Here is a 13,140-nt window from a genome sequence, read left to right on the forward strand (position 1 = left end):
ACGTTAGTCTCCAGTAGACGATACAGAACTTCTGCGACCTCGGGGCGGCCTTTCAAGAACCGATTGTAAAAGTTTACCATACCGATAAATGCTTGCAGCTCTTTCTTTGTTTTCGGTACAGGCACTTGACGAATCGCTTCTACCTTAGCTTTCGATGGATAGATACCACGCGAGTCTATCCTGTGACCTAAGAATTGCAGGCTTTCCTTAAAAAACTCGCACTTCTCTGATTGGACCCGCAGTCCCGTTCTTGCAATTCGTTCGCAGACCTCGGCGAGCACTCGGCTGTGCTCCTCTTTTGTTTCGCTGGCCACCAGAATGTCGTCCAGGTACACAGCCACTTGCGGTAGACCTGCGAGAACTGTATCCATTACGCGTTGGAACGGCCCAGGAGCTACCGACACGCCGTATGGCAAACGTCGCACATTGTACAACCCTTTTCTGGTGTTTATCGTCAGAACCTGCGCTGTGGCATCATCAACTACCAGTTGTTGGTACGCCTGCGTCAAGTCCAGCTTCGAAAAAACGCGGCCTTTGCCCAACTTTGCGAATAATTCTTGGCTCGTAGGCAAAGGATAGCAGTGGCTCCTCAACGCTTGGTTGACTGTGCTTCGGTATTCACCGCAGATTCTGAGCGACCCATTCTTTTTTCGAACGACGACGATAGGTGTAGCCAATTCTGTATACTGAATACGATGACTTGGTACTCGGCACTTGGCGGTCGTTGAGGTTTCACGAGGGTTGCTATCAGGGAGTACGCAGCCTCTCCACAACAGCTCAGTAAAGCTGCCCTCTTGTCGGCGTCACTCGTCAGCTTGTTCGCTGCGCAGCACATCTCGATGCGCTCCACGTATTCTTCCCATGAAGAATTGCCATTTAGGTTAAACTCGCCGACGCGACTGCCGAAAGCCATTTCGCCAACAACGTCTGTCCTCCCCCCGCAGGGTTAGACCGTGCCTCGTCGCCACTGTAATGTTCGCATGGAAAGAGAAGTTTATTTTTTTCTAATGTCAACAAAAATACAAAACAAAACGGCTGAACTCAAAGGTCTGATGTTACATGCACATGCGCAGTGCCGCTGCACTGAGCACGTCGGTAGGGGAATAAGAAAGCTGATACTCGACCGCCGCGCAGGACGATGAAGTATGTCGACCACTTGCGCAAAAATTCAGCCTCGCTCATTGACAGTGCGTCCACGCATGCTTGCTCAAAGAGGCGCGTGCGGAGGCGCTGCAACATTGGAAACATTGCTCTTTGCGGACGCCCATATAAGGAAGCCGCTCCACGCTGCCGCCACATAACGAACATGCCGACACACAAAAGCATATTTGTAAACAGTTCGCGTGAACTAGTGCGCGCTTCAAGGCGGGTTAAAAATATGCGTGACACCAGTATCCAAAAGGTCTATATCCGTTTTTAGAATTTCGAGAACGCGATTATCCTCGGCGCTGTGGCCCAACAAATTTCGCCTACATCGCGCCAAAATACATGCGGTTTGAGAAGCTTGCAGGCAAAGCAACCTCTCCAGTGAACCTAACTCGTCGAAATAGCCAAAATTTGTTGGGCCACAGCGCCGAGGATAATCGCGTTCTCGAAATTCTAAAAACGGATATGGACATTACTTACGGTGGGCTACAGGCCTCTTAATAATTAAGGAGCCCAACGGTAATAGTTTAAAAGTTAACTATTAAATATTGGTTAACAAGCCTGCTAGTTAGCACGTCTTAGCTGCATTATGATGTACTACACCTCTGACAATGCTATGCCAGAAAAAGCGCGCATCTAATTCAAATAGCTTATTTTTAAGAATTCCAGAAAGTGTGAGGTGAAACACCCTGTATAGCGGAAATGTAACTTCCAGTCATTCCAGCCTAGAATCATTTTTTGTCGTCAAAGTGCCTGACGTCAGGGAAATTTTTCTCGATATGTTGGCACTTGTTGCTGGGGTTGTGTAGTAGTAAACATCCATGGATACTCTTCATAAACAGTATTGTTGGTTCCGCATAGGCAAATGATGTATGGCAGCTCTGTCCTGCGTGCTCTTTCAAAAACTCCAGAGTAGATGATAACGTCTGGAGAAAAACTTTGACAGCTCGTTAGACGTTTATTTTTTCAATATTGCTCGGAAAAACATGTTTTCTGGTTAGACTCCTCACAGGTTTTACAATCCTATATTTTTTACATCTCGTAGAGTTTCTTCAAGTGAGATGACGAAACCTCTCCTTTCTTTCCAAGGTCGCGAGCAAGGAATTTAGATCGGATGTTTTTCAAGACATGGCAATAATCAAAGCTTAAAAAAGCACTGCAAAACTGCAAACACTGCAAAACAGCCGACGTAACAACGACAGAGCAACAGCACGTAGCTATCCGGGCTGCTGTGCAACACGGCGCACCCGGCACTCGCCTGGCGAGGGTGCCCCAACGTCGCTGTCGCCATCTCTCGGCAGCCAGCGGCGTAACTTCTCAAGGGAGGACGAGCGGCGACGACGGCCGCGGAGCGCGGAGTTGCCAGGCGCAGAAAGTATAAAGGCGGCTATGACCCTGCATGCGTTGGCATTGGCAACGTTTTGGCAGAAACGTGGCACTGAAGCCATATAAGCCGAAAGCATTCATTGTGCTCATTGGCGTTAAATTAAAAATTGATTGTTGGTAGAGGAAATTGCGCAGTATCTGTCTCAAATATCACTGTAGACGCCTGAACCGCGCCGTAAGGAAAGGAATAAAGGAGGGACTAAAAGAAAGGAAGGGTGAAGTGCCGTAGTGGAGGGCTCCGGAATAATTTCGACCAACCGGGGTTCTTTAACGGGCTCTGACATCATTGGCGTTGGCTTTGAAAACGTTTTAGACTCCGATGATAAACGTTTTAGACTCTGGCGATTTTAAGGCAAGAAACTGCCTCCCTGGATTATTGGACGCCTGCATCGCGCTTTGAGGAACGTGGAGTGGTGAGAGAGGGACGTGGGCTGCACGCGTTAGCGCCTTCTTGCATCCTGCCTTCCTGTGGCCTTTACATGGCGTGGGAATAGGCGGAAGCCCTAGCCCGAAATTATGGCAACAAAACAGGGAACAGGGAAGCGCTTGTCCCTGTCTTCCTTCTCTGTCTTTGTTCCTCGTCGCAGCGCTGGTGAAGTTGTGCAGGTGGGTACTGCGTGGCAGGGTTAGCGCCCTGCTTATCCAGTGTACAGAACGCACTCAACGTTAAAGACGCAAAGCCGCGTATAGCTGCCCGATACGCAATAGCTGTCGTTCTCTAACTGGGTTCAACAGTAGTTGAGCCGCACGTAATTTTTTTTCAATACCTTGGGATATTGTGGAAAGATTCCAACCCCTCCTTGGAGTAATCCATGGATGCGGACTGCCCACCGATTCGGTTGACGAAACCGTGAACCATGTTGTGGGCCGCCTCGTTTCCCGGATTCACCGAGTGGGCAGGCACCCATGTCACCTGAATTTTCTTGTAAGGTTGCCTGGTTAGTATTAGTACCTGTTGCCTGGTGAGCCTCAGTATCTGTTGTGCCGCAGTCGAGATTCTACCTCTCCGACACCTCCCCGCAAAAATATGCACGGCTAATTTGGAATCCGAGAAGATTATGTCCGCATCAGTGCTAGCTGTGGGTAGTGCCACAGATGCCTCTTCCACTGTCTCTGAAAATTTTGTCACTACCCAGCGTGAGGCCCGCAGCCGTCCGCGCACGAGCACTACCGCCAGTGCGAACGCTCCTCCTGATGTGTGTTCTGCCGCGTCTACATGGAAGACCCTTCGTCCGTTCTGTGGGCTCGTCAACACCGAGTCTGGCATGCGCCGTGATCAATTTTAGCCACAGCTGCGCATGCGCGAAACCGAGCGACGTCACGCTGAGCGCAGGTGGCCGCTGCTGCCGCAGCCGTCGTCGCCGCCGCGCGCTGACTTCGTCGTCTGAGCGTCGCCGCTTCTCCTCCTCGCCACCGTTTTACACTTCACCGCCGCCGCGCGGTCGCCGCCGCTGTCCCAAGAGGAGAAGGTTCTTTCGCAAGCGTTGCGAGAACGCGTGAGCGGCGGCGGCGACCATAGAAGAGGCGGCCATCCTCGCCATCGTTTAACCTTTCGCCACAGCCGTGCGCAGTGCACATTTGAAAGGAGGGGTATAGACCAGAATTTTGAGCCTTTCCCGGGCGTGGCCATTTTGCACCGACTGGCGCGCCGCGGTGCGGGCGTTTCTTTGGGGACTGCGTGGCTGCGGCAGTTCCGCGGCCGCGCGTGCATATAGCCGCGCTTTGGGCGCTAAAAAAACATTGTCGAGCATACTTCCGCTGCGTGGCTGTGTTGCAGGAAGTATTTACGTTATCACAGCGATAACATTGACGCGTTTTAATGACATTTAGTTTGACATTCAGGCTAATTGTGCCGGCGCTTAGAACGCGCTCGTGCTTATATCGAATTCCGTCTTAATGCTCCACCGCAAAGAAACTTTTTGTTCAATATCAAGCATTAGGTGTGCGGCTAGCATGCAGTTCCAATTCCCATGCACTCTTATTCCTTCCTGCCGGCCGGCCATAAAGCCCCCCCCCCCCTTTCCACAAACAGGGCTTTCTTGTCGCCGCGCCAGTTTATCAACAAATTACCGATGTGAGCTCAACTGAGTCGCAGCGCCAACAGAAAACAAATTTTGTCATGGTTTATGCAACCTGGTGCATAAAAACGTACTTTCGCTTAATTTATCGAAGCTTGAATAGATATGAGCTGCTAATCCAGCTTTCACTAATTCTGAGGTCCGAAGTCGCGTTATTTTATTCAGGAGCTCTCGCCGCGTGTGAGAGCGTTGCGTAGCCGTTTGGCTAAGTGTGGAAATGTAATGAAATCGCGCATATTTTTTTATGAATAAGGTAGATACCGCACCGCTGCGGTGGCTCAGTGGCTACTGCTCTCGGCTCCGGCCCAAAACACGCGGGTTCGATCCCGGCCGTGGCGGCCGAATTTCGATGGAGGCGAAATTCTAGAGGCCCGTGTACTGTGCGATGTCAGTGCACGTTAAAGAACCCCAGGTGGTCGAAATTTCCGGAGTCCTTCACTACGGCGTCCCTCATAGCCTGAGTCGCTTTGGGACGTAAAACCTTGATAAACCAAACCAAACTAAGGTAGATACCAACAGCAGAAAGATACTATAGATAAACGTTTACCCCCCAGATACCTCTGACATGCGTGCGGAAAAAGCAGCTTAAATCGGTAGCGGTCGTGCTTACAATCCTATGCATGAAATGTGTTTAATGGTAACAAGAGCAAGCTCAGCATAAGGATGCCGAACACGTACTGGTGATCGAAAACACGCGCTCCGTCGGGACAACCTTCAGTCTGCAGCTCGCCTATCCAGTTACTACTCCACTGAGTCAAATCAATAGATCTACATTCTGATGCATAAAATTATCATAGACGATATCGCACGTAAAAAGCGACAACAAACTACACGACAGAGCAGAAATCTGCTTAGAAGTGCCGGTTTCCAGTCCGTTCACTACCTGGTCGACTACCCTCGGATGTCACGTTAACGAGTAACTGCGCACAAGATAACCGCAGTACTGTCTGGAAGAGGGAAAATGTGAGTAGTGACGCACAGCACACACCCTCATAGGTTATCTGATGGAGCACAGCAACGGCAGAAGCGAACACGTAAACATGCGTTCTACGCGCGGCGCCGGCGCGACTCGCAGTCCCTCGGGCCGCGCGCGCCGACAGATGGCGACTGGTGTCGAGAGTAGGAGCACGCCCGCAGCCTGCGTGCGAGGGTAAAAAAATCTGGTCTATATAAGGCGCGCTTGCCCATAGAACAGGCGCAGACACTCGCCATGGAAGAAGAAGCAACAGTCGGACGGCGCAGAAGCACCGATCCAGAAGTGGTAGCTTGGGAGTTGGGTGAAAAGCAGCGAGAGCTTTTCGCTAATCCAGGCTTAACCTTAGCTAAGCCACAGCCAATTTTTTGCGCAGAGCTATTGCCTTAGCTTTCCTCCTTCCTTCCTGCTGTGAAGGATGCATATTCTTTGGCAGGGGTTTGAACCGCAGTCCCTTCCTAATGGGCTTGCGTATGTGTGTTCTTGTCTCTGTGGGTGAAAGTTGCGCTATAGTATGGCTCTGCCTGCCTTGGTGTGCTTAAGCCGATCTTCAGTAGCAAGTCGGCTTAATGCAAAAAGAGAAAACTAAGAGTAAATACACAGAAGCCCTGATATTCTTTCTGGTGGGACTGGCTGCAAACAAAAAGCTTCAAAAATGTATGCTAAGTCACCGAAAACACTCGCAATCCTACCTACAAGCCGGCCTCTGGGGAATAAATGGCATAGAGCGCATTGAGCTATTCACGAGCGTGTGCACTCTTCGATATATTCTAACTGAAACCCGCCATCCCTTCTGGGCGGCTGCGGAGAACAAAGCAATGGTTTAGTTGCTGTGCAGAAAACGAAAAAACGCGAATGTTTTTTTTAGCCGCAGTGCTCAACTGGCTGACCATGCACACTTCCCACGACGGACCGGCCATGTGAAACTTTATGTCCCAAAAGTGTGCGTCACTCAGTCTCTACAGGCACCACTTGCCACACTCTCCCCTTGCAGGCACCACGTTCGGCCTCTACTTCATGTTCGGCTGGGCGTTCTTCCCGCTGACGTACATCGCATCCCTTATGTTCGAGTCAGCGCTACTCGCCTATTTCTCTCTCGTCAGCTTTGGGGCCCTGTTCGGTGAGACTTCTTCCCTTTTTTTATCCGTCTATTTGAGTGCGCAATGAATTTCATCGGAACCTGTCTTTAATTGTTGTATATGTACTCCCATTCTGCTGGAAGAAATGCCATTGCTATTCTATGCTATTGTAATTAAAATGAAGGCTTTTTTGAGCTATAAAGATGACTTTGCCAGCATAGTGCCATTTGTGGTGGACGTCAGAAAACTGGCGAATGGTAACTGGCGGAAGGTGTTACAGCTTGGCTCTTGATACAGAGATTTTACGCTGGCGGCTAGTGATAGCCCTATAAATTTCTGAACTTGGAATACAGGATTAGGCTGAACGCAGTGAGGCAAATAATTCTTTCTATCCTGGTCGTCAGTCAAAACCTCCCCATCTATGAACATGCGGTAAAGTTCGCTACTAGCCGTCACTGGGGCCGCACGTGCCAAGTGGCCTCCTCTGTACCACGTGAGCCGGTGATCTGGAGCAGCAAGTCACCGCCACGCCTAGCACAAGTGCCGCTGGCCCAAATGCGTCTTGAATGCACAGCACATATAGATTAGAATTCTATAACCAAGGCGCCACTTCGCTGCGATATAACTTAGGAAGCACGCACTAATCAGAGGCGAAGAAAACGGCACGCCGGGGCTGCAGAATGTGCGCTTGTGTGGTGTGCGCTCCGTCAGTTTAGTCTCAGGAGCAACTAGACCAGCAAACAGCTGTACTCTACCGTTGTGACAGCATTTAAGTGTCTCTGGCAATACAAATGCATTGGTAATTTGGGTGAAAGAAGAAGGTTTTTCTTTCTAGTCTCGTGTTTGGTGTTATTTTAACTCCGCTTTGTATCAACTTCGTGTTCCTGTCGTGCATTTGCCTTCTTCGATTCCTTTTTCGACATACCTCCCTCACCAACTGCTCTTCGGGGCTTGTGAGGTACAAATAAATAATAATAGTAATAATAATAACATCTTTAATTATGCTTTAAGGGCCCCTGGTGGAGTTTAAAGAAGTAGAATGTGATAATTTGGCATATAACAACGAAGAAAGGGAACACAAATTTTCATAGGGTATTACAAAAATGTAAAGCGAACATATATGGGTATACTATGTCCATCCGAAAATAAAAAAAGCGCTTAAACTGTGCACTTTACTCAAGATAAGGGTACAGCAAGTTACAGAAAAAAAAGTGGCTTAACCCAGCTTAACCAGGATATACAGAGCGAAAGCTCTGTTAAGCAAGGTTAGAGATGGCTTAGCTTTGGTTAAACTTCATTTCAAGACTTCAGCGAGAGCAAGTTGTTTCGGCGAGAGCAAATCACGTCATGCATCACGTGCCACAAGTGCAAGAGCGACCTTTAGTAAACCGAACTTTTTTTTATTTATTTACATAATACTGCAGACCTCATGTGGTCCAAGCAGGAAGGGCAGATAAGGCATAATTACAAACGTCATAAGTTATTACATAGGCAAAAGGTTTACACATGACACAAATGAGAAAATACACAATTCAAAGGAAATACATTACACATCAATCTGCACACAAGAATTCATTTCTAAGATTATTTTCAAAATTATCACTTGATACAATCTGTTCGGGCAGTGCATTCCAATCGTTTATTGTGCGCGGAAAGTAAGAGTATTTAAACGAGTTTGTTTTTGCAAAATATGGTGTTAGGGCATGGGAATGTTGGTGACGGGATTTTCGTGTAGTCGAAGGTTGGTTGGTTTATGGGGTTTAACGTCCCAAAGCGACTAAGGCTATGAGAGACGCCGTAGTGGAGGGCTCCGGAAATTTCGACCACCTGGGGTTCTTTAGCGTGCACTGACATCGCACAGTACACGGGCCTCTAGAATTTCTCCTCCACAGAAATTCTAGCCGCCGCGGCCGGGATCGAACCCGCGTCTTTTGGGTCAGCAGCCGAGCACCATAGCCGCTGAGCCACCGCGGCGGCTTAGTCGAAGGTGTAACATAAGGTGAAGAAGAAATTCCAAACTTTCCCTGGATGAGTGAATGAAGAAACATTAATCGAGCAATTTTCCGTCTGATATGAAGAGGTTTAATTTCGTTGGAGGCCATTAAAGCAGATGGGGAATCAGTTCTCTTCTGCTGCCCCATCTGCTTTAATGGCCTCCAACGAAATTGAATTTATTGTAAATGAAGCTCACAGCCCTCCTTTGTACGTTTTCTATTTTTGCTATATCTTTTTTGGTGTACGGATCCCATACTATAGCCGCATACTCAAGTTTGGGCCGAATAAGAGAGTTATATGCTAATAGCTTAACGTGACTGGGTGCTCCTTTGGGCTTGTGTTTCAAAAATCCAAGTTTTTTTAACGCAGATGAACAGATGTAATCAATATGGTCGCTCCAGTTAAGCTGTGAATTTATTAAAACGCCTAAATATTTGCATTTTTCTACTTCCCAGATAGTAGTGCCGCAAGCAGAGTAACTAAAGTGGATAGGTTGTTTCTTTCTTGTCATGCGCAAAACCACAGTCTTATCAGAATTGGACCATTCCTGATCCGTCACACCAGGCCACAATTTCGCGGAAAGCATCCTTCAATAATATCTGGTCAGCCACAGAACTTATTGGGGTGTACAGCATGCAGTCATCGGCAAATAAACCAATTTTAACATTTCTATCAACGGAACACACAATGTCGTTTACATAGACTAAAAATAACAGTGGACCTAGTACACTTCCTTGGGGCACGCCAGATGTCACTGGAAGTAACGCGGAAGAGATGCCACCAATATCCACAAACTGTGTTCGATTTTGTAGGTAGGAAGCAGTCCAGTTTACTAAGGTCAAGGGCACGCCTATTAATTTCAATTTTTCAGGAAGTTTATTATGGGGAACTTTATCAAACGCTTTGCTGAAGTCTAAAAAAATTATGTCCAGTTGTCCAGATTTATCTAATACGGAATTAAAGTTATGGATAGCAGTAACCAACTGCGTGACAGTTGAAAAACCTTTCCTGAAGCCGTGTTAAAATGGAGACAAGCATCCTTTAGAGTTTAATATTTCAAGTATGTGGTTAGCGATAATGTGTTCGATTAGTTTGCAACAGGTACTCGTCAAAGAAATCGGACGGTAATTGCCTAAACACGCGCGGTCCCCCTTTGTATGCACAGGCACAACTCTGGCTGTTAGCCAGTCGGGGGGCAATGAAAAAGACGATAAGGATAAACAGAAGATTTTTGTTAAGAAATGAGCTAATGATTCAGCATAACGGCGTAAGAAGGCGTTTGGTATGTCGTCTGGACCATGTGAACTTTTAGTATCTAACCGGAGTAGGGATTCAACAACGCCTTCGTAGGATACAGTGATTGATTCTTCAGGCGGAAGGTCAAATACACTTTCTTTAGAAAACACAGAATGACAGTAAGCATTGAAATGCGTCGCAATCGATTGAGGACACGTAATCACGTTGTTATGCACAGTGATTTGGTTTATTTGCTTGTGGGAAGTTCGAAGGTGATCCCAAAATTTATGGGGATCATTTCGTATAAATTGTGGATTACTTTCTGTAAAATAATGTTTTTTTGCTGATTTAATGCTAGAAGAAAGCTCTTCTGCTAAAATAGCTGACTGACTAGAACTGGCGTTCTTAGCTTTTTTCAGCCGTTTAAGCCTTCGTTTTAGGTGAATGATGTGCCGATTTATCCAGGGATTTGCTTTCTTTAAGCGCTTCTTCTTATCGGGTATGAAGTTATTGATACAATATTTACAGTGTTCCTTGAACGTGTTCCATAACTGTGTGACACTGGTTCCCTCAAAGCTTTCATAAGCCAATTCTAAGTAACCAAGGGTGGATTCATCTATTGCTTTTGAATAATCTTTTACGTTCTTATGCTTTGCTTTTTCTATACGTCCATGGACTACAGGTAAAGATGCGACTACTAACTTGTGATCAGATATCCCGTCATGCACAGATACTGTGTAATCACAAAAAGAGCGGTTTATGAATACTAAATCTAAGATTGACTCAGTAGAACCATGTATTCTAGTTGGTTCGGTGACTATTTGCTGAAGGTCGTGGGACAACATTATATCATAGATAGCGTCAGCATTTTCAGAGCACCCAAGGTTTTCGTTAGACCAGTTTATGAATGGCAGATTGAAATCCCCTGCAAGAATCAAATTTTTATTCCTGTATTTGAACAAAAAATCCTGCAGCTTATGCATATAGTGCAGGTCTGAATTAGGGGGCCTATACAGTGCACATAAGATGAAAGTGTAGCCACGATACGTGATTTTCAGAGCAAGGCTTTCATGGTTTTCTGGTGAATTTAGAACTATAGCGGAAACATTCGGTTTTAGTAAAATGGCTACGCCACTTCCTCGTGACGCCCTATCACGCCTAAATACAGTGTATGGTGGAGGAAAGATGCAATCATTAGTGATATCACAGTGAAGCCAAGTCTCGGTAATAACAGCTATATCACGGTTATGAGTAAACACAGCGATCTCAAGGGAACTTGCCTTGTTCACTATGCTTTGGGCATTTATGTTTAAGATAACAAGGTCACAAAGAGCTGGGTTATCTAAGGTGGTCTGTCAATCAGACTTACTAGAAGGGAGAGGAGAAAGGCTAATCCGTTGTTCAGTTGAATAGTTCCAAGCGTACGTGCTGTTGCCGATTTTGAGCTTGTCATGAACGAGATAAGCCTTCTTTCCATCCTTCCTTTCGGCTTTGCAAGATTCCCAGAGCAATTTTCGTTTTCTTAGTGTCTCCTTAGAATAATCATTTTGTATGGAAAAAGCCGAACCTTTAAGTTTACTAACATTTGCATACAGGGCCTTTTTTTCATTAAAATCTTGAAAGAATGCGATTACAGGACGGTTTGAGTTGTTTGCTTTTCCTATTCTATGTATACGGGCAATGGAAGACGTTGAGACACCAAGGTGTTTTTCAAAGACCTCAGAAATCACCTTATTTTTGAGTTCCTCTTCAGTTTCAGAGGTATCTTCCATTACGCCATGTATAATCAAATTCGAGCGACGACTGCGATCCTCCAGGTCAGTGAGCTTTTGATGTTGCTTGGAAAATGACTGCTCTATCGAATTCATATGCTGTTCGATTGGAGCAAGTGGTTGAATGCCGGCCTTGAAGTCTTCAAACAGATGTTCTATGCGATCTATTCTAGTTGCTAAGGAGCTGAGAGATATATCTAGCTTACTTTGGAAATTTTTCAGTTCCGACATTTCCTGCTATATGGTGGTTTGGGATTTCATGATTTTATCGAACATTTCCTGAACAGGGGGGCCAGGGTTGCTTTCTACATCACCGCATCAAAGCAGTTTGCACACAATTAAGCATTCATATGCAATGCACATCAAACGCCGGGCAAGTTGATTGCCTAGCTTAGACATAGCTGCTGCGCGAAAAATACAACCACGTAGGGAAGAACACACTCAGCGTTTGTCTGTGTCTTGAGTGTGTTTTTCTCCATGTAGTTCTTTTCTTCGCGCTGCAGTCATGTCTAAGAAATAGCGACCGTCCAGAGCGGCGGTCGGCGCAGCGTCGGACGTGACTGCGAAGAGCAAGAGCGAGTCACGTGACACATCACATGCCACAACTGGCGAGGAGGAGCGGCCGAGCTTCGAAACTGACCTTGTCTAAGAGCGTTGAGTTGGCTGCCATCTCAGCACGCTAGCGCATGTTCAGCAGACAGTGCAGCAGACGACGCCGCTTTACCCAACGTTACTATTAGCTGCACCATCGACCAAATAGTGCCAACAGTCTGTAAGAACACCTGACCCTTGCAAAAACTGCTGTTGAAATTCTGGGGAATTTTTGTGAAGTTGCCTCAATAAGCGCTGTTTTTAAGCTGTGGAAATTCTGTGGCATTTTTGTTGAACATTGAGCATATGTTGAAAATTGGCCTATGTGTTGAAGTTGAAATTCCGTTGTGGATTTTTGTGGTGATTTTCTGTTGATTATAGACTGAATACAATCTTGGTGGTAAAAAAAATTCCTAGGGATACATTAGTGTTGCACCATATGGGCCTACCGATGCGATTTTCGTCGGTAGATTCACATTTCTTGCTACAATTTCTCGTCAACCTGATGCTGACATCCAGCCGTGTATGTTCCACACATACGCACAAACACACATGTGTTAACATAATTACATGAATACATACACTCTCGACAATATAACCGTCAGATAACATGTAACATTATTGCACATAAGGCTACAACATGACCTAAGAGTTTATAACTTTTCCATCTTAAGCGCCATCTCAACTTCACCCTTATATACTACTACACATGGGTGTCCGGATCTACGCAGGTAGTGGCCCGCCGATCAGCAAAGTTATGTCAATTATAACTGTTACTATTTATTTATTTTATGTGTAATAGAAGTAACCAAGTTCACATGCAACGTTCTGTTAGGCGAAAACCTTGATTCATTCGTAAACAACATAAATAAAGCACTAATTAA

At 46.3% G+C, this 13,140-nt stretch overlaps 1 protein-coding gene across 1 annotated transcript in view; it reads left to right on the top strand.

Moving 5' to 3' along the window:
- LOC149325097 (phospholipid-transporting ATPase ABCA3-like) overlaps nucleotides 1-13,140 on the top strand; it is a 282,026-nt gene that overhangs the window by 194,035 nt on the left and 74,851 nt on the right. The window contains exon 16 of the mRNA XM_089564187.1: nucleotides 6,578-6,703. Within this exon, the coding sequence (XP_089420313.1) occupies nucleotides 6,578-6,703 (126 nt within the window). The remainder of the gene's footprint in view (nucleotides 1-6,577; nucleotides 6,704-13,140) is intronic.

Source organism: Amblyomma mixtum, chromosome 10 (genome assembly GCF_055824585.1).
Source record: "Amblyomma mixtum isolate Tamu chromosome 10, ASM5582458v1, whole genome shotgun sequence".
NCBI classification, from domain to species: domain Eukaryota; kingdom Metazoa; phylum Arthropoda; class Arachnida; order Ixodida; family Ixodidae; genus Amblyomma; species Amblyomma mixtum.